The sequence below is a fragment of the Schistosoma haematobium genome, chromosome 1 (genome assembly GCF_000699445.3).
Source record: "Schistosoma haematobium chromosome 1, whole genome shotgun sequence".
NCBI classification, from domain to species: domain Eukaryota; kingdom Metazoa; phylum Platyhelminthes; class Trematoda; order Strigeidida; family Schistosomatidae; genus Schistosoma; species Schistosoma haematobium.
The window spans coordinates 15,191,509-15,213,338 of record NC_067196.1 but is presented as its reverse complement, the minus strand read 5'-3'; the positions used below and the strand labels follow the sequence as shown (position 1 = coordinate 15,213,338).

At 35.4% G+C, this 21,830-nt stretch overlaps 1 protein-coding gene across 1 annotated transcript in view; it reads left to right on the top strand.

Annotated features, from left to right (window-relative positions):
- Positions 1-4,798: 4,798 nt before the first annotated feature.
- PIK3CA (Phosphatidylinositol 4,5-bisphosphate 3-kinase catalytic subunit alpha isoform) overlaps positions 4,799-21,830 on the top strand; it is a 33,677-nt gene continuing 16,645 nt past the window's right edge. Inside the window, exons 1-6 of the mRNA XM_051218396.1 lie at positions 4,799-4,888; positions 9,937-10,073; positions 11,440-11,702; positions 14,645-15,857; positions 17,583-17,729; positions 19,095-19,268. Of these exons, the coding sequence (XP_051073244.1) occupies positions 9,972-10,073; positions 11,440-11,702; positions 14,645-15,857; positions 17,583-17,729; positions 19,095-19,268 (1,899 nt within the window). The 5' untranslated portion in view covers positions 4,799-4,888; positions 9,937-9,971. The remainder of the gene's footprint in view (positions 4,889-9,936; positions 10,074-11,439; positions 11,703-14,644; positions 15,858-17,582; positions 17,730-19,094; positions 19,269-21,830) is intronic.

Here is a 21,830-nt window from a genome sequence, read left to right as displayed (position 1 = left end):
CGCGTTAATTTAGGTAATGTATGTCCTATCCACTTCCAACGTCTTTTTCTAATTTCCTCTTCGGCTGGAAGCTGGTTTGTCCTCTCCCACAGAAGGCTGTTGCTGACGGTATCTGGCTAAAGAATGATGAGTTTCTTGCGTAGACAACTATTTGTAAATACCTGAACATTTTTTATTATGGTTGTAGTTGTTATGCACGTTCCAGCTCCGTACATCTAACTTGAATAAATACAATTAAATTAGAAACGGTAGTTTTGATGAGTAATTTACTATCAAAATAACAAGTTTGACTCAACGAGGAGAAATATCACCGTCCGTTTAAGTAGCGCCCACAGGGAATGTGTCACCGATGCCGTTATTCAAAAGATACTTTTCACATTCAGAAGAGATGACATCCCTTTTTCGTCTTTTTATGGTTGAAACATGCAGTATAGAGTTCTTTATTTCATTCGTAAACCACAAGTATTTAGATCCTAACGTAGCAGTGTGACCTACTAAATTTCAAGTATTGAAGACCACGGATCACAAACCACTCATATGTGTATGTATTAAGTTGTTCTTCGTACATGCCTCACAAAGTTCCAGTAAGTGATACGTGACTGGCAAAACTCGGCTTAAAAATGTTGAAAAGGCCCACAGTGATGTTGTCCATATTCGATCATTAAGAGTATTCAGGTGTTATAATTAAAGATTTGATAGCTGTGTGTGCTAAGTGGAGTGAATGGACGAGAATTCACATTGACAGTAGTTTACCCGGTTATTGTCGACAAAAAAATCCGATCCGCTTTTTCGAAATGTACATTTATTCCAACTCGTTTCTTCTAGATCACAATCTTTAATATATGGATTTTTTGGGAAGCATCATTAGGTTTCCGTAGTAAACAGTTATCGATAAGTCTATGCACATAGGACGCATTTTTATCGAAGTATGAAGCACGACACTTAATATTAAAAAGGTGCTTGACTTAAGAAAGGTATTGTTTAGTGAGTTGCTGAAATTAGATAGTGGTTAGACAGGCTGCTATTAAACGCAACTCAATTTCGTAAATCTGGCCTTCAGCTTAACAACCAGTCAGAATGAGGCGGGAATTATTATATCCGGCTTTCTTCGTTCTGTGCTTTTTTCAGCTAGTTCTTTTGTGTAGCTACAGAATTTAATGTTTCAGTGTGCTAAAATGCAGAAGTTAATGTAATACTCTGAATGTTGGAGCAAATTTTTCCTCATTTCGCTTTATTTTCTGAGTTTTGGCTGCTACTACTGAAGTCAATATATTTCTTCAGCCAAGCTGGCTAGTCTTATCGGTTTTGTTTTGACTTGTTTTCTAGATATCCAAAGCCGAAGCTCGTTTCTTAGCTAAAATAATTGTTGCTACCGCCTGTGACTAACTGTCCGCATGTTCGTTCCTAACTGTCCTGTATGATGTTATCGGCGAAATGAAAGGAAACAATCTCCGGTTTTCAATTTTCTTCAGTACTATGGACAACATTATCACACCAACGAGTCAAACTAATACAGAGTGCCCAGCAGTAGGGGACATCAGTATTGCTTTCGAAAGAACTCAGACTTCCGATAACCATAGATGAATTCACAGATGCTATCAATCTATTGCAGAGGGTTTGTTATGAAAAATATGTCATATAGCAGTAATGGAGGGGTTGTACTCATTACGTAGTGTGTTAAAGCAAGCTTAACATTGAAAAGCCGGAAATCTGCTATCAGTGTGTAGTGTATGTTTGCTGTTTTGGCCATAAAAGGAAGTCGAAAGGTCATGATCAGGGAGCAAAAACGTAATTAACTATTATTAAGCTCACTTTTTATAGATCGTATTTCACCACTCGTAAATTTGTGTTTTTTACGGTATGATGTCAACCGTTACCTAATATGTTCACCCTTACGATGAAAAGTACCTGCGAATTCTCACCTTCATATACGAATTATTTTTGGACAGCTGTCTTCCAGTTTGAGTGCTTCGTACGCCCTGGGAGACTAGATTCCTACACTACTCGTAGTTCCAGTATAACTTTCTCACGCAGTAAGTTCAAAGTAGACACTAGTCTTTCTAAATAAGCCTGTTAAGCTAATATCCGTATTCTCTATTTCAGTTAATCGATGAAGACATGTACCACGTGCATCTGCTGTATACTGCCATTTCACTCTAATTCTAACCGTTATATCTTAGTTCTGAAAAATAAAATTGCTATATGCAGCAAATACAGACTTATTTGTTTTCATGGAGATAGGGGTTCGTGGGATTTTTAGCAGGACTGTAGTAATATTCTCACTAAAGAGCCAAGCGAGTGCGTAGACCGATGTAAGGTACCATACAGAGTGGCTTTGAGTTACTAGTGTTCCATTAGTGTGGGTAGGGGCATTGCTTGCCTATCATATGGCATTTGAGTGGAGAGTTTGAGATTAGTCGCAGGTACGGTTAGGATGTATAACGCGTGTCCATCAGCTGCCGTGACAACTCATGGTGGTTAGAATAAGTTATGAGAGGACCCGAGTCTGTAGGTTTCCCGAGAAAATGACGAAGATATGTACTAAATCACTTAAATTTACTACATATGAACTAGGTGCTGCGAGGCTCGTGTATCGCAAGTTTCTTGCAACGATTAAGTAAATAAAACAAAGTAGCATTAGATTTAAAAATTTATTCAGGAACTTTCATTAAGAATCGAATATCAAACAAAGATTTAAACGAAGTTCCCGTTTAAAAGTTGCATTGGTAATGTTAAGCTTCAGTCTTTGTTGTTTTTTCCAAACGAAAGGGTAAAAGAAGTAACTCAAAAAGTACTGGAAGTTGTTGTGAGACTAAAATGGACGTCCAGCATCCTTTTTATAATCTGCTGTTAGTTGGGTCTCCCGTAAACAGTTTCATAGGGCCATAGTTCTAAGGGCGAAACAGTTCTTAGGATCCGTGAAGACTCAGTCCTGTTGCATTCTAAACGAGAAAATGGTAATGAATTTAGTCAGAAATGTGGAATAGATAAATAACCAAATTACAAGTTTTTAGCAAAGAATTTATGCAGTTGTGATTTACCTTAAGTTCATAAATATTAGATCAGGTCAGCTATTATTACTTGTGCAAAGCATCACATGGGTTTAGTACCGTATCGCAATGCTTTTATTATTCTGCTCCCATTTAAGTATTCCCATGCATCTGAGTCTAGTTTAACAGGAAGACATACAAGCAGAGTTAGTGTCTGACAAACTAAGAGTCCCAGTTGTCAAAAAGATTCTTAACATTTATCCACGGCCAGCTACATTTAATTGAGACACAGAACACTCATCTTCTAAGACTGTATACTGCTCTTCTGCGGGCGAATACAAGCTCAGACGCTTAGCTATCCTGCTACCGATGTTATTGCTGGGGAAATTGTTTAATGACAGTGGTCTTGAAATATGGTCAGTGATAGATGTACAGACTAGAAATAAACACCAAACATACTTAAAGCTATCTTATAATGTATGACAGCAACAGTACCAAAGGCATTTTTTCCCTATTTTTATTCAGACTGATTTCAATCAGTATACTCACTAGGAACAGGCAGCTCTATTTGCTAAACTGATCTGTTTCGTTACAGGCTTCAAGCACCATACTTAAGTGTACCGTAATTCTTCCGACTAGACTGAACTATACGACAACCAAGAATACTAAACTAAGCAAGTGTCATAATTATTGTTTCATTTGCACAGACATGTTGCTCAAAGTAGTTAAATGGATATAATTAAGCCGATAAAACCAAAACACGAAATATAGGCCAGTCGAACTTACCTAACAGAAGACAAAGGATATATATATATTGCTTTCAGGCTGAAGACATCAGTCAGTTGTTCATAAAAGGATAGTATACAGTACAACAAACCTTTCTCCAGTAACATCATGCACTGACGGTCTATCTGGAAACAATAAACTATGTGATTAAACTATGACCTGGGATATCATCCCAGCGTGCAATGAACGTACGGTGTAACGCAGTCAGACGTGGCGAATAAAAATCAAAAACAGAGCAAAATTAACAACATAATCTGGTTATTTAATTAAGAACCTTATGAAACGACAAAATCTGTGGTTACTTGAACGCACAGATGACCGTTATTACACTTGGCGATACATTAAGTTTACATGGTTGCGTTGCGGATAAATTCACCCGGTTAGAGGTAGTCAACAGGAAATCCTCGACCCGGGTTTCATGCTCTTTGGCACTCTTCAGAAAAGTGTACCTGTAATCTTTAGGGAACTGGTGCTCCCTGAGGGATTCGATCTCGTGTAACCCAGGTTCACAGTCAGAGACGTTACCATCAGGCTATCCGGGCCGCGACCGACCTCCTACAGGACTGAGATATAGTCATTATTGATTGATCACTGGGTGGTGATCAACGTCACGTGTGTCAAGTCCTTCGTAGTGCAGAGCGAATGCTATCGAAGAAGTTGCAATGTGACCACTAGTCTAGGTTACTCGACATTGCGTGTACTATATTGAGATTTGATGGTGGTTGGAGACAGTCAACAGGAAACCCTCGACCAGGGTTTCGTGTTATTACAAGTTTCCTTGCTGACAATTGTCAAGTAGCACGAAACCTGGGTCTAGGGTTTCCTGTTGACTATTTCCAACGACCATCTAATCTCAACATAGTGCACGCAAATTCGAGGATCCTAGATTAGTTGTCAGGTTAAAACTTCTTCGATAGCATTCGATCTGCACTACGAAGGGCTTGACACGTGATATTGATCACCACCCATTGCTCATTCAATTGTTAGTCGCTGAAATCCATAGCGCCAAACAAATTGTTCTTCAAGGTCGGGACGGTATCAGCTGTTGAGGTCGTTTTTATAATCAGTTGTTCATCAACCTTAGTTTTGAAAGGGTGACAGTCTTACTGGGGGTAAGCATATCGAGTTTAATTTCGTTTAATATTTTTCAGACTACCCTTCTTTGACTACAATATCGCGTAGTTCACTTCGTTGTGCCCTAGTAGCTATTAGGAAAGTAGTGATGAAGGCGTATATTTAGGCGAAAAGTAAAAAATTCGGCGGCATCTCAAATGCAGAACGACAAAAAGGGGAAGGTTCTCATTATTTCCTCATGACAGGCGAGGAATGGGACTTTGACTCGCCTCTCCACTCTTTTCCCCTTATTTTCTAACTGAATGTCCCCGTTATTTACTTCTTGTTCGTCCTTTGTCTTTATTGGTTGCTTTAGTTGATGGTCACCAACCAGCCTTACGTTATGATGTTTTTAGGAGATGAATTATCTGTGGCTTCACTATTGTGGTTTGGAGTAAGACCCTTAGGTCCTTATCTCGTTTCTTACCGACCTTCTCATGCAGTATAACGTTATACTGTAGGTGAAGTATTCCACGCTAATTTCCATCTTATAGCCTCAAATACTATATGTTAGAGTGCCAGGATACTGAAGATATCTTAAAATCTAGTTCTATCCCTTGATTTTCAAATGTATTTCTGATGATTCAGTTCACGATTTGACTTATGAATCCTCGCTGATCATCCTATAGGATGAGAGCCTGTAGACTCTCAAGTAAGTTGATGATTGTCTATATACCTTCAGCATCTTTAGTAGTCAGTCCCACCTACTTTTCGGTGAAACTCTACTTTATGGACGACCTTTGAACGAATTTTTAAGTGACCTTGAGGACATTAGCCAATCAGAAGAGAGTTAGTATGAAGTGAAAATATATAATAAAAAAGTGATGAATTACAATGGATATTCTTCTTTTACATTATTTAAGAACTTGTTGAGGTTTGATATAGGTTCAGAAGTTTTGAAATCATAGTGCATGCGGTATAAGAACTCGTCCATATGACTCCATAATAATCGTCCTCTGGAGCCGTGGTAGGGTCTTAAAAAATACTTCAGCCTAGACGACATGCCCTCAATGTTGTTTGTATGGACCCCCCGTCGTTGGATCAAAGAAATGACGTTTGTGCACCACCACATGATGCACAAAACCAAGTCTCGAGAGGCATCTATACGCTTTCCAATCATCGGTATAGCCGCAGCTAATGTTACTGGAGACTTTATGATCCAATTTGCAACGATTATCATGGTTTGTCTTAGCCTTAGCCGTGACCGGGCAAAAAAAGTGCAGATTTTTTTCTACAACATATAGTACAACGAAATACAATGTCATCGCGACAGTCTGCACACCGTGCTGCGGTCATTTAATTGCCACAGACACAGGAACTTCTTAATAGTCCCATCTGCTGTAGTCTCTCAACGATCACCTATTCTCTAAAATCTGCTGTAAAACGATCGAATGTGAGCATCTCGCACTGAACTTAGCGCCGTGACCTTGAAATTCCCTAAACGCTTCTGATTGGCTCGTCCATAAATTAGAGTCCTACCAACTATTTCTACACATAAATATCGGTACAAGAAGGCACCAAATACATATGCGCCACACCATATTTTTGTGTGTGTGGGCTGTGATACTAGCCGGGTGCCCAAACCGAAGCAGGTGGTTTTCTTAAGGGGCCACACCCCGAGCCTTTGACTTAAAGGTCTGATCCACAAGGCAGTGGAGCATCGTAAGGAGATGCATTCCCATGGTAGCCGGTGACCAGCGATCGGTTCATACGCCATTTGTTCCATCAGGATACTGGAGCCCATGTGCACCATTGGTTTGGAATCCGGTTAAAGCGCCGGACATTTGCTTTTCGTCCTCTCATTTTCGTAAACAACACCCCCGCCACGAGAAGGTTGTAGTGTCAGTTATTATGGCAAGCCCATATACCTTATTCTAACTTCCGGACATCCTATTTTATTCATTTTACTTGGGCCATATTTTGACCTTGTCAATTATTCGCTTGTCAGTCTTGACTGTTTTTATATGAGCGTATATGTGTGTGCCCTTCTTATCGCATTAATCACATGTCTGTAGCTTTATTTTGTCTGACTATAAATATTGAGTAATGCCTGGCTTGAAATGGAGTTGGCTTCCCAGCCATCTTCCATACGTGTCAAAATAGCTTTGTTATGGCTCTCGCTCGCTTTGCATGCGAACGGGCCATTAAAAGGTAATGAGTAGGACTTCCCTGGCAGAGGCTGTATACGCGTGGCCGTGTGAGAGCATTTCGAGAGGGAGGGCGAACCCACCCCACTCTCGGCCATACCAGGGCATTTGGGGAACTTCATGTTTTTGGAGCATGTTCAATAAATTGGATTGCCTTCAGTGAAATTCAGCAATCATATGCGAACTCATGTGCTCGACTTCAGTTTGTACTTTTCAGTGGTAAAGTTGGTGACATTATCGAGCTATATACACCCCGGTGAACGAAAAGAACGTTATAATCTACAAACTAATAGGTATAAGTCGAATGCATTATCCAACAACCAGCTGCTCGCGTACTGAGTATATTCGGAGACTGTGGAGATTGGTCCACACCACTATGTGAACGGAGTATCTTCTGTAAAAAGTAACACAACGCCTGTATTCTTTGCGGATGGCCTATGTGGATTATATATATTGGCCGCTGAACTGGTGTCATAGGGTATCAGGTCCTATAAATTCTCGATTTACAAGTAGGTTGTTGTTAAGTAGAAGTGGTTATTGTAAAGGAGTTCCATTCAATTTCACTTCATTTAAGTACGATTTATCTCAGGTTTACCCCTGAGATTTTCAAGGATGGCGGTTCAGTGTTGGCAGTGAGATTGACTGAGGTTTTAAGTAGAATCTGGGAACTGGACGTAACCCCATCTGACTGGTCTCAATCACTGATTGTGCCAGTCTATAAGAAAGGACTAAAGTCCTCTGGTGACAATCACAGAGTAATCAGTTTGACTAATAGTGTCTAAAATATTAGCTTCAATAATACTTCGATGCCTAACTAAAGCTCATGAAGAGCAAACTAGAGAAAACCAGGCTGGTTTTCGACCTGGACATGGTTGTATAGACCAAATATTCACACTGCGTCAGGTTCTAGGACACAGACACATTCAGACATTCCACAATAGTAGTATTTCTCGACCTTAAGACAGCATTTGACCCTGATCATGAGGTTCTTTTGCAGTGTCATTGAAAGATTTACCAAATAAGTACATTAACCTTATAAAGGCTCTATACTCGAACAAACCTATCGAGTAAGAGCTTATGGCGAACTGTCATCAGAATTGATTACCTCAAGTGGTGTTCGTCAGAGCTGTCCACTCTCTCCATTCTTATTCAACTTTGTCGTTGAGGTGCTTTTAGAGATGACACTTTCCTTCCGGTAAGATTAGAGAATATTCGTGGGTTGCTAGTATTTAAACACAGGTGTCTTCGAAACATTGCTCGTATATCCTAGGACCATCGAGTGAGTAGCGCGGTTGTTAGGACACGGGTACTAGGTAAGGATGGCAAACCAATTGATGAAGTAGTGAAACTTCATCAGTTGAAATGGTTGGGACGTGTGTTACGTATGCCCAACCACCGATGTGCGATGTTTTATGGTGTAGGATTAGGTTGGGAGAAAGCTAGGGGTGGCCAGACCAAAACATGACATAAACCCATGAAGTTACTGACAAGTGGACTGAGCCATGTTGGTAGGTGTAGACTACTTGGTTGGGATCCGTGAGACGATAGAAACCGATGGTTAGAGACCTTGAATGACATGGCTCAAAATCGTTTGAAATGGTGTGATCAGGTGCATTCACTCTTTGTGTTCCCCCAAATTCTAATCTTCCGAATTCTTCATGTCCCTTTTTTCTCTTTCCAAATCTATTTCACTGGATTATACTCCTCGAATAACATCTCCAAAATCTAATCTTTTCGATCACTGCCTATACTTTTACTGCCCCTACCATTATGGGATTTCAATCGACAATTGCATCTCTGTGCTAATGTGGTATGACAACCTGAACTGTTGTACGTACGTACAAAGTTCTCCGTTGTTGCTGACTGATTCGTTCGACATCTTACTCTCCCAATTTTGTGAAATAGCCGTTTACATTGATATCAATATGTCTCCTTGTTTTGAACATCTTAGATTCCATTCTGATTCATCCCGGTTTCTGTTTGTGTACTGTCTTGAAAATATAAACCGTTTTGTGGAGTCATTATCAAAGTTATAGCTGATAGTCTACAGTCAAAACTTTATTTTGCTTCTTACTAATAGTACGTGTTTCTCATCTGAGTTATTAACTGATTATGTGGATTCAGTATTTTTAAGAAAATGAAGTTACTACAGAGGATGGGTTGATTAGATAGAAAAACCATGCGTAAGCCATTTGTGTGTTTTTAGTACACCACCTTTATACACTACCAGAAATACAAGCATTTCAAATGATGGGTCTGTTCTTTTATCTGACACAATACAAACATCAAAACACGCAAAACGTCATTTACTTAGTAATTTGTGATAAGGCATATATTGTTTCTGTAACTTTTATTTATGATTTGATTTGAAACTTTTACCAGACGAAGAATTTGTATTTAGTCTTTATCTCATAGGTATGGACCTTCTCCCCACTTAGTTCAATTTCGTATTATTTATTTGATGTTCAAAACTACAATAGATCAGTCTCTTTTGGGATATATGCATCCGATTGTTTCGACATTTCCTTAAGTCACTAGAATTATAGGCAGAGATGGATGGTGGTTAGCAGTGAAATTCAAGGCGCTCGTTTCACTCTACTTTGGGCTCGTCAGCCGAATGTCACTGCATTCTGGACTTATTCACTCCTGGACTCGAACCTGGTACCGTTTGCTTCGAACACCACCTCATTATCCTTTTAGTTATTGAGTCCAGATAGCCACTAACTGATAGGGCGAAACCCGTGTCTTGGATTCTACTGATAGCCATCATTCTTCTCATTTAATTCGGTTTAAAGAACAGATTAGTTCGGTGGTCTCAGTAACTGGATCAGAGGATTGCACATAAGTCTGAACTAATTTAACTATCATGATTTATGGTACTGGTCCTTTTTTCTTTTCAGCGTGATATTCACATACTAAATGCTTGATTAACTTCATGTCTCCAACTGCTAAACTTAAAAGGACATTCTCCCTACTGGTTGGTTCGGATATAACTATAAAATTTCTCTTACCTAGTGGGATTATAATACCACTTACAGTAAGTTGTCTCTGTAATTTTTTATATATGGAAAATAAATCTATAATTTTCTGATTATCATAGCCGCCTCATTAGTTGAGTAATTTTATATCGTTTATTTCACATCTCAATAATATATTCGCATTATTAAAGGATGCTTTCGTAAAATATAAAAACCATACGTTAAGTGCTTCATTTGTACACCTTCCATCAATTGTTTCTTACAAACTTCACCGTTCCTTCATTCCTGTTGTTACAATTACCCTCTGTTTACATTCCTTTTCTCCTCAATTCGATTTCAACATTCTCCTGCCAGGCATCCCACTTCTGATTGGTGCTACATACTACTTATATTTGTCAACATAAGTAGCCTACATCACATAAATACTAGTGAGTTTAACTACATTTACCACTAATATAGTGATCATTATAGGGCCAGTGAAATGATCATAACGCCAGATAGTTTGCCAGCTCGTAAATCTAATAGAATGCGTCAGTCCATTGTAAAGCAGTTGTCTGAAAAATCTTTTATTTTGGGATTTATGTATTAGAGCTCTAAATTTATAATACCTGTTGGACATATTTAGCACCCACCTACTGACCACCGAGTTAATAGACCTCATAACTGCCTACTTTTTATTGTGCTGTTGTTATTCATCGTTATTAGTCTTAAAAACACCAGATTGCTTATGGTTGATATTACTAATTTCTAAATAAACGAACGAGAAGCCAACTCGGTAATTAAGCCCTTGTTTTTGGTTAATGAGAACCAAAAATTCAATATAGTTGTAAATCTTTGTTGACTAGGATCTTTAAGATGACTTAATAGGTCAAAGGAACATAGACTAAATTATGAACCCTATGACAAGAACCTTGAAATTGGGTTAAGTTTAGCTGCAGTACTCGAGGTCTGTACCTACTCTTTATAATAATTTTTATGTTAAATAGGCTGTCACAAAGGAGCTATGAAATAGTATGGATTAGTGTGTTTACATATTTTAGTCGGTTTTAAGTAAGTTACGGGGTCAGTTTGTTTCATCCCAAGCGCCATTTAAGTTCATATATTTGAAGCGTATCCTTACCCAGTGACTATACAAGTAATCTAAGTAGTTCAACTGGATTTACTCATATTTCTATACAAATCGAGCGTGTTTGTATTTCTGTTGTGTTAATGTTTCTCAGTCGGCTTTTTTATTTTCTGACTGTTTTCTTTATGTGTAGTGTAGCTTCACAAACCGATATGTCATTACTATTGAGTCAATTATACTTGTTTTTAGATGAATGTTCAACCGATATTATTTCACATGTCAAGATTTCAATATGCTTAGAACTTAACAAACCAACCAAAAATGTATAACGATCATATTGTTTGTGTATAATTTTTCAGGTGAATTCAGAGTCAACATTAGAAGAAATCAAAGTACAGCTTTGGATTTCCGCAGCAAAATTACCATTATTTGATATATTACAATCAAAGAATGACTACATATTTGTTGGTGTTAACCGAGAAACTGGTGACGAAGAAGAGTTTTATGATATAAATCGTCGACTTCATGAAATTCCACTTCTTTTACCTTACTTACGTGTTACTGAAATCGCAAGAGATACTACCCTATTAAAAATCAGTAATCAGAATGCTGCGATCTCCAGGTGATTATTTTTGTGTTGAAAAATGAAAATTACATTTTCTATCAACTATCTGCTAGCTTGGATGTTTTTGTGGGACCTTTATCATTGAAGATTATAATTCTACCGTCTTAAAACATTTTGGTCATGTTTCACTCAATCTGGCTTAGCGGCTTCCATATTGTGCATTATATACTGACACTGGGGATGAACACGAAATCAAACGGGCATTCAGTTCATGATATGAGGTCAGGGAAGAAAGAACAATTATATCGGCTTACAATTCACCTGTTCATCACGGCTCTTTAGATGGGGATCCCAGAAGTTGTGTAACTCAACTGATTTATACATTGCCAGACATGAATCAAAATAATATCCAGTGTCAGTCATGCTGTAGTTTTTTCGTGTTGTTCATAAAAAGTGGTTTTGAATGGTATCTGTTTTGTCTTTCTATTCAAAACGGTACAGTTTAACGTACTCATTAATCACGAAGTTTTCCTTCACTTATTTCTTCAAAACATTGTTATTTGTCTCTATTTAGCACGTTTCTGATTATTTTATTGTGACAAGTAATACTGGGGTGGGTTTCTGGCTGGAAATTCTACCATGGATGAATGTTATGAACCGCTCAGTTGAGCATATTTCTTTGACCATTTTTTTCAAATCAAGTACAATAATATTTGAAGAGAAAAATAAATCCATCTAATTTCAAGGCTTTATCAGACATTATCATACATTCCTTAAATGTGCATAGAATTAGTCTGAGAGGGGATCAAAATTGTACTTCTATGATCAAATAGGAAAAAAGTTGGTATCTCATTAACGAATTAATCCAACATTTAAATTACGAATGATGATACACAAATATGACTACTTATAAGTAGTTGAAAACACATCTCAGTGTAATGTTGATGTTTCAACTTAATTATTCCTCTCAACAATTCTCATAACCTTTTATTTTCTTCTTATTGAATAACGAATGTATAATCCTGATTTGATTGTTCGTAACTAGAGAAATAGAAGGAACAAATATTAATGTTAACCTTACATTTTAAATGCTGTCGCTTTCTTGTAGGTCACTACATTAGAGCAATGAGTTTTATCGTCTATTGACACACTGATGTTTAATATGAATATTTATACAACTAATGTTTCAAATATAATTTTTGTCTGAGTAGTTAAACTCAACTGATAACAAACCATAAAAAATAGTTTTCGCAATTGTTAGAAAAAGTAAGTACAAAACATGATAGCCAAGAATTCCAACTATCGTCATTTAAATGTGAATAGTTTACTAGTTTTAAGTTTACGTGCATTACGACTAAGCTTCTACTAACCCAAGGTGATGTAATACTTCATTCACCTTAAATCCATGATTTATCCCTGCCGAAGATTCAAAATACTTCAAGTTAGCAAGCATTCTTTTCGGTATCAACATCACAGTTAATATGTCCATATTCATTGTTGTTTATGGCATGAAATAAAGTTTTTTATGCAATGATCTACGATAAATCATTGCTTTTATGCATATGGAACTTTCACATCAACTAGTTTATGTACTGCTAGTACAGTTTAGTATGACTTAGCAGCTAATTTGTCAAGTAAATTCCAAGTAATTACAAAATTCAGTAATAATGAAAAGTTGGTTTATTACTGTGACTAACAGATTTCGAATATCAGACGTAAGGGTTGTAAGTGAGTGCTTACAAAGTTACGGATCTCATCAGTTACGTGTCAATACGATTACTATAATATCCGTATGCGCTAAATGTACTACTAAATCTCGAGGAGTTGAGACTACTAATGCCACTGTCTACACTTGTATTATACTCAGTAGTTGAGTCGTTACTATAGCCATAGTGAGTCTAGAAAGACTCTAATTATGGTAATCGTAGATGTAGAGCTCTAAACTAGCTTAATAATGACATTTAACATGTTTCAGGAAGCAAATAAAATGCAAACAAGTTTTCATATTGTGACATCATGCAAAGATAGCTCTATGACTGCATTTCTGCCATACAGTAGAGGGGGCAACACAAATACGGAACCAATATCGAGCATTTAACTATGAATAAAATTAGAGAACTCTGACAAAGCTAAGGTAGGCGAAGTAACGTCCAAAAGTTTCCTCAAGGAACCCAGCCAAAAATCAACGTCCTAGTTGGTTAAGATAATAAATGAGTTATGAGAAAAATATCAGTGATTGCTAATGTTATTTTATTAGAGGGAATAAGAATCATTTTGTAATGATCGTAGGTTGTCTTAACAGTCTTCTAAATTCTAGGGTTCATAATTACTCAATACCTGACTGGAGCCTGTGTGGGGATGTCTCGATCATGTCACACTAGGCCTAGAAATACAAGAGTACTTAATATTTTAAAATCTTTCCTTAACTTGAGGAAGGCTTTTAACTCAACCGCTCAAGAATCGCTTCACAGTGTTTGGGTTTAAGAAGAGTACCAAGCAAATCGGTTTGACTACAGAAAAATAATTCAAAAGTATACAGTTTTATAGGGGATTATTAAGAAGTTATATACCTTTCTAGCTACGCTTTTTTTTGAGAACTAGTGATATTCGAACGACCGCATAGATTGAAACAGTTGGACCGTGTTTCAAATATTCAACCTCAGCAGTTGAAGGTTAAACGCTCTTCTCATCAACCCACAGCATGTGGATGGTAGTCCTGTCCTGCGAAGACGCTAAACAAACGGAAAGCCATATCATCACGTTGAAAAAAATCAAGACGTGACTAACAGTCATTTATCACAGTTGGCCATTAAGTTATGTTAAATAGCCGGTCTAGACAAACACTTAGTTTAAGAATGAGCCGTTAATTGACTGAGAGTGTATATCAGTTTACTTATTGGTGTAGTTACATTCTCCTTGATATATTTTTTGATATTGAAATTTCTTTAATTCATTATTGCATTATATAGTTTACAAATTTTACTTTTTTAATATTTCAGTTGTACAGGTATACCACATACAGATATCATACGTGCTTGTAGAACAAACCCTGAAGTAAAATGGGCACGATTACGTTTATTACGTGTAGCTAATATGCATACAAAAGCATTGAATCAAACCGGATCAGATGGCTTGATCCGTTACTTAACTTCAGCTAGTAAACGTGAACTAAGCCAGTCATTAAAAGTTCTTCTCCAAAAGCAAACACATCTTACAATAACAGCATGGGTATTAGATGGTAAAGACCCACCGGAAAAATGTCGTGTTGTCCTCGAATTGGATAAGAAAGCTACTGTATTTAACGCTCTAAATGAAATTTTGCATGCGCAAGCTGAACTGGCTAGACAAGATTGTCAAGTTAAAATGAGTTATGGTCTCCCAGATGCATCAAATTATTTACTGAAAGTTTGTTGTTCACAAGCTTATCTATTCGATTTGAACGAATTACTCATTCAATATGAATATATACAAAAATCTATTGAACATCATCAACATCCTTGTTTAAGTCCAATTTTAAAGAACGACATTAAACAAAGTTTGCATAACTGTCTTAATGAATATAATAAAAATCCTATCTATCAACTGAATCATAACAATGATAGTTCGATAATCTCTTCGAAATCCACCCTAAATACCTATACCAATAACTTTGATAAAAACAACAATAACTCAATTGATTTATATCAACAGTTAGAAAATTTTTTAATCAATCATGATAAATTTGATAAATGTGAGACTGATGAATGCATAAGCAAGATTGACGACAATTTTATCGACTGTCGATCATCTATTGATTTCAACAAAGACGATGATACATCAGCTTTTGACGATATTGATAGTGCTCACACAGTCCTCTTATCTGAAAACTGTTCTTCAAAAAATGCTGAAGGTATTCAAAAGAATTTAACATCTCCATTTACACTCACTTCTGACCGTCAACAAAATGTATCTCTTTGGGAACTAAGTGGATTTTTAAGTATACAAGTTTGTTCAGCACAGTTTCTTGTCGAAAATATTACAAGTTTAAATTCTTCTTCCGCAACCTCCCTCTCTTTATCAACAATTTCATTTCCGTCCTCTTCAGTACATCAGTCAAATCCTAACTTAAATGTTGTACAGCATACAAGCGTACATGGTGGAGCTGCTTTGGATGGAAGTTATGTTGTACGAGTGGGAATATTTCATGGTAGTCAGTTTTTAATTGAATGTCAAGTAAGGTGATCATATATATATATATATATATATATATATATATATATATATATATATATATATTCGATAGCTTTAAAATTTACTTTTTCTTTGTAAAAAATAAGCAATCATTCAATTTTTATAGGTTCCAATTATGAAATAATCATATGCTCATATATTATTATCTTAGTGGCATTTTCCTAGATTAAAGGGAACGAATTATTGTTTGTTCTGCAAAACCATTGAATCATCAGCAATGTCTTGAACATTTTTCACTATCAACTAACTGTAGGTTGTATTCAGGCGATGTGTTTTAAGGTTTATTCACTTTCTTGTTGTTATACTTCTCAGACCTGACTTTTGGGTAGCCTTCTGACAACTTTACTTTATTGTGAGATTTAATCTTGCTACTGCTCCCCCCCTAAACTGCTATTGGCGTTACCTTCTTCAGGACTAGAATATGTGTAAAATCTGTATCATGCTAGTCTCGTTAAATGGTTGTCTCAGTGAACTATTTTAACCAAATTACTACACTCTGTATTAAGTTGCTACATTTTTCAACAAAACTAAAAAAAGGAATTAGGCACTTTTAAAGAATTGCGCTGGATTTGAGTATAAATTATCAACTCTTCAAAAGAAGAGGAATAAAAATGTTCAGATTTACCAAAGTCATATAGTATTTTATTTGTGTGTCAATATTTCTTTTTTCTTAATTTCTCAAACTTACTTTCTGTGGTATATAAACTTTTTGATATTTCATGTATTTGCGTTCCAATTCTATCTGTTAATGACTATCAGCTATGTGTTTCTCAAAGGGTATACTTTATTTCATCTTATTGGAATTTAGATTTACATCTCTAAAACTGAAAAAAATTTTTCTTTCCCTTACAATATACTTAGTACTTCATTCTGTTTTCCCAGTTTCGTGTTGATAGTAGTACTTGGAATCGATTCTTTTATTAAAAAGTTTCCTAGTTTGGTAGTGTTTTCCCAACTGTTTTCATTATTCACTCCATAGATATTTGCATCTCTCAATTGTACCATGTGCTAGCTGGATCTATGAAGATCCCTTTCTAGTGATTTTGATAGGTTGTTTCGTCAAAACATACTGCATAAGAATTTTGGAAATACAAACGCTTTCTTGACTCATTTATAACTATATTTCTACATGTATTTGTAATTTTACTGACTCATGAACTTTATTAACCAACAATAACACCATTGGATATCGGCTCAGTGGTATAGATGTTAAGGGTTCGCGCGCGAGACCGATAGGTCCTGGGTTCAAATCTCGCGATACGAGATCGTGGGTACACGTTGCTGAGGAGTCCCACAATAGAACGAAACGACCGTCCAGTGCTTCCAAGTTTTCCATGATGGTCTAGCCTCAATTGACTCATGATCTCAACTATTGAAATATTACAAAATTTGCACAGCGGTCAACATATCCAGTCATTGATGTATCATAAGCGTATTAAAAATTCCTTGGTATTGATTGAAGAGCGGTTATGATCAAAGCAGCAACTGTTGGAGTTTAAACGGGATTCATATTCGTCCATTTTAGATTTTAGAACCAGGTATTGTAATAATCATCCTTCACACGAAATTATGTTAGCTAATTATTGTCCACTTTATTATTGGCTTGCATTAACATTTATTTGGTATTAATGTCTAAGTATTTTCACTTAAGCTTATCTTTTCAAAAATATAGAATTTTATGGAAATGTATTTTACTTTTTTTTCTAGACAACTAAAGAAAGACCGGGAAACTACTTAACATGGCGTGAATGGCTTAATTTTCACATTCTTTTAGCTGATCTACCTATTGCTACGCGCATCTGTGTAGCGCTTATACGAATCAGAAAAATTGTGGATCGGAAAAACGTGAGATTTGTAAGTTGTACTAGTAAATAACTTATACAGTCTCAATCAGGACTGAAACAACAGATGCTTTGTAAAAGTGTCTTTCATTTGATGATACTTTAAAGATTAAATGTGAAAAAGAACATTATGTTTTGTTTTACATCACTTCAAAATATTGTGGTAGAAAAAGTGCACGGTATGAAATGGTTGAAGTTATTTGCCTAAAATTCAATAGATAAAATAGACGATTCTGTGTAGTTGAATTTAGTTTGTTGAGATTAGTAAGATACATAAATTACCGTTCATGCAATGTATTGGTATATGAAATAGACATCTTTTCCACTCTACATTTGGATTAATATGGTTATGTGATTTTCATAATTTTACTTAGAAGTCCATTCTACATTTAAGCAGATCAAGTTTAGTTATTAAATCAGTTTTTGTTTGTAGTGTCAGTTTGGTTCAAAGTATATTTCTTCGGAACAATTACTTTTTGCAGCCATGAAATAGGTGTCGTCTAATGTTCTAGCAGTTCAGCGTGACACAAGGTCCTGTAAAAGTGATTGTATTTACTGTTGATTTGTGATAAGTCTTGCGAATTTGAACGCTATATTCGTCTACTAAGCTATTCTGTAACCCCCAAGCTAGAACCATACAGCGACCTGAACACGAGAGAGAAGACGCAAAGTATGCGAGAAGTAATTTACTCCAAGGTTCATTTTAATACAGAAAATACAGGGTTTTTATAATATTTTAAATGTCCTTGGGTTGCTAGAACATTCTGAAATGCTACTAAACGTAGTAGCAGTGTAGCAATTAGCCAATCAGAACCTCTACATGTGACGTTTCACTTCCTTGATATTTTTGGCTGAAACTTCAAGTGAACGCTGATTGGATGAAACGCATCTTAGTGTTTCCTGATGCTTGTTTGTCTTTTGCAAGCAATTTTCTGGATCACTCCAACAATTTGTATGTTCTTAATGTAATCAGTTCCCGTCCTCATATCATTCCACTCAATCATATGAGTTCAATACTGTTAACCTTGTCTTGAAAAGATCCAGGGCTTGTATACATAGGTCTTTTATTGTTTGTTTATATCACATAAGGGAATAGTTCATCAAGTCTTCAAGAGCGAGGTCGAGTAGCTCTTCAGTCTACTACACTCGATTGTAATTTTCAATATGATTGCTTAGACTGCTTAAAGTTATACCCTTAAAGATGCTAGATTATTCAATCCGTTGGGCACAATTTTGCAGCGTATTAGTACAAAAATTTATGTTTTTTACGGTTAGTTTTTGTTGGAAATTAAATATATTCTCAGTTATCAAGATATGAAATTAAACTTTAAATACATTTCTATCATTTTCGTATAATATTTTTTCCATTTGATTTTAGTGTGAATACCTATATGGCTGGGGTAATGTCAATTTGTTTGATCACAATGGTTTCATGATCACGGGTGAAATTACTTTAAATTTATGGCCACCCTCTTTAGTTCAGACGGCAGATGAAAGTCTTCATCCTTGTGGTACTGTACTTGGTAACCCCAATCCTGAATTCTCAATACAGGTTAATCTTATTCTATTAATATTTTATTCATTTGCTCAATGTTTTCAGGGAATCAACTTGAAGTTGTGTATTATGCATTTATTGTCAGTTTCTTCAGCAAGAATAATTTTTCATCTCAATGTCTAATCTGTATCACTGAATAACAAATTTGAAATGTTCTCAACTTTTTCTAGTTTATCATAACTGTTTTACATAAACAAATCGTTTCATAGAACTTGGTTACTATATGCGGATTTTGAATCCATTGTCTCTGGTTACATTGTTTGTCAGTAAATTGTGTAAGTACGACTATGCTTAACTTTCAATCTTTTGGCATATATACTTGACTAAATATATTAAAGTAATTCATTCACCCTGTACTTATATACGAGCCACACTCTAAATGTAAGGGGTACTGATATCATCCGGTTACCGAAACCGAATTAGGTAAATCGGGGTTCGAACCTAGGACTTAGCGACTAAAAGCCAGGCATCTTAATCCCTAGATTAAATAACTGTTAAGTTTATGGAAACAGTTGGGCCTAATGTGATTTCCAATTATGGACTATCAATATTATTCCAATATGAACGAGATCTTTTACGCACTCGATATTACGGGAACTGACATGCACAAAACTTTAACAATAACTTGAAAATTATGGAACCTAAGAAAAAGACAGGAGTCTCGAAAAATTTAATATTTAGCGAAATTAGATCATATGCTCTTTTAGCTTAAGATAGTTGTTTACATCTATCTTTTTTTAATTATTCTACAATTCTAATCTTGTTTTAACCATAAGGCATTAAGATAAATATTTGTGTTGGTAGAGATATTAAACTAATTTATAGAACAAATAGTTTAGATATATGTGATAATTTGTTCCTCTTTTATTAACTGATATCATAACGTATATTTCAACGCATAGTTTCTTTCAAGTCAATAGGACGTGATTCACTTCCTTTTTTTTACTTTAAAGCAGAAAAGTTTTTAAGGTACTTTTGTAAGTTCTCGAAACTTCGCTAAAATTTAAAAACCTTCAGTCATATTATATACAATTTTTATAACGTATTTCAATATATTTTCTTGAATTTAATATAAACATCAAGTATCTCTACCTTTACAGCATTATGAATGATTAAAAAGAAAACATATTTCAGGATGCTCTTCATATTGTATAAATCACATCCGTTTAAATTTATTCTAGATACTTGTTTTTGGTGTTTATATTCAACTTTATAAAAAAAAAACACAACGTTGATTATAGATTTAATTGTCTTCTGCAAAATTAAAGGTGTGTCTTTTTGTTTAATTAGATTCAATAAATCATTTAATACAATTGACGTTACATTGAGATTAGTTAAAGAAAAAAAAACTATCTTATGTGAAATGAATTTAGTGTAGAAACACTTTGGTTAAAGTAGACATTTATGATACGTTTTTATGTATGTATGTAGGTGTAAACAGAGTTGTTCATAAAATCAATCATGTATTTGTGTAATTTTAAACAATTATAGTGTACTCAGTTACAAGGAGAAAAAAAAAGTAAATGATGTTGTGTATGTATATGTATTAATTGTTAACTATTTCTTGTTTTTGTGAAGAAAAAAAGCTTGATTTTTTCTATCGTTATTATACGTAAATAAAAAGAACATTATAGACATACATGAATAATGTTGCATATTACTATATAGACTTCCTCTGTTAGATTCTATGTTTTGTTATTCTGAAACTAAGTCAAATATTGAATGTTTCTGTGATCTTGGTTATTACATGAACGTTAATTGGTGTTGTTTTTTTTCTTCCAGTAATTTGGCACACTGTTCATGTTTGATTTCAAACCTACCTCATTGATAATCTATATACAAATGCAGTAAATAGCTTCAATAATAGATATATTTTTTTAAGTCCCATAGATTAATATAAACCTAAGTCAGATGACTAGAGTGTCTTTTCGTTTTGTTTTGTTGTTTTGACTTGTTTTCTTGGTAATCATATTTCTGTTCTGTCTACAACTAAAATTAAAACAGAATTTCAGATGTTCCTTTATCGTCACCTGATTGATAAGTAGGCATGAATTTTCAATTTTACTTCTTCTTTTCTCTTTAGGCTGAAAATTTATCGCACGATTTAAGTTACAACTATGCGAGCACTTATAGTGTTCTTTTTTTTCGCTAAGTGGGTTCTAATGAGGTTGTTTGATGTATGGCTTGTGGTGGCTAATTTAACGCATGTGATGTAGACTTAGTTAGACATCATGGAACCAAGATTTCAAACTTAAAGTTGAAGAAATTTCAAAAAGACTTGACTGCAAAGCTATGACTGAATTTTAGTTGCCAATGGCTTCAAGACTTTCCACAAACTCTGTTATACATGAAGATTGTCGTTTATGACGAATCCTTTGTGAAGTGCATTTGATTCTGAGTTAATAATTTGTAAGTGGTGTTCAGATTTCGATTGATTTCTAAGTATTTTATTAAGTTCTATTTGTAATTGAAATCATTGTCATTTCCAATCATTCAGTGTAACTCACATTCTAACTATAGCTTTTTATCCCGAAGTAGGTTCATGATTTTATGAACGAA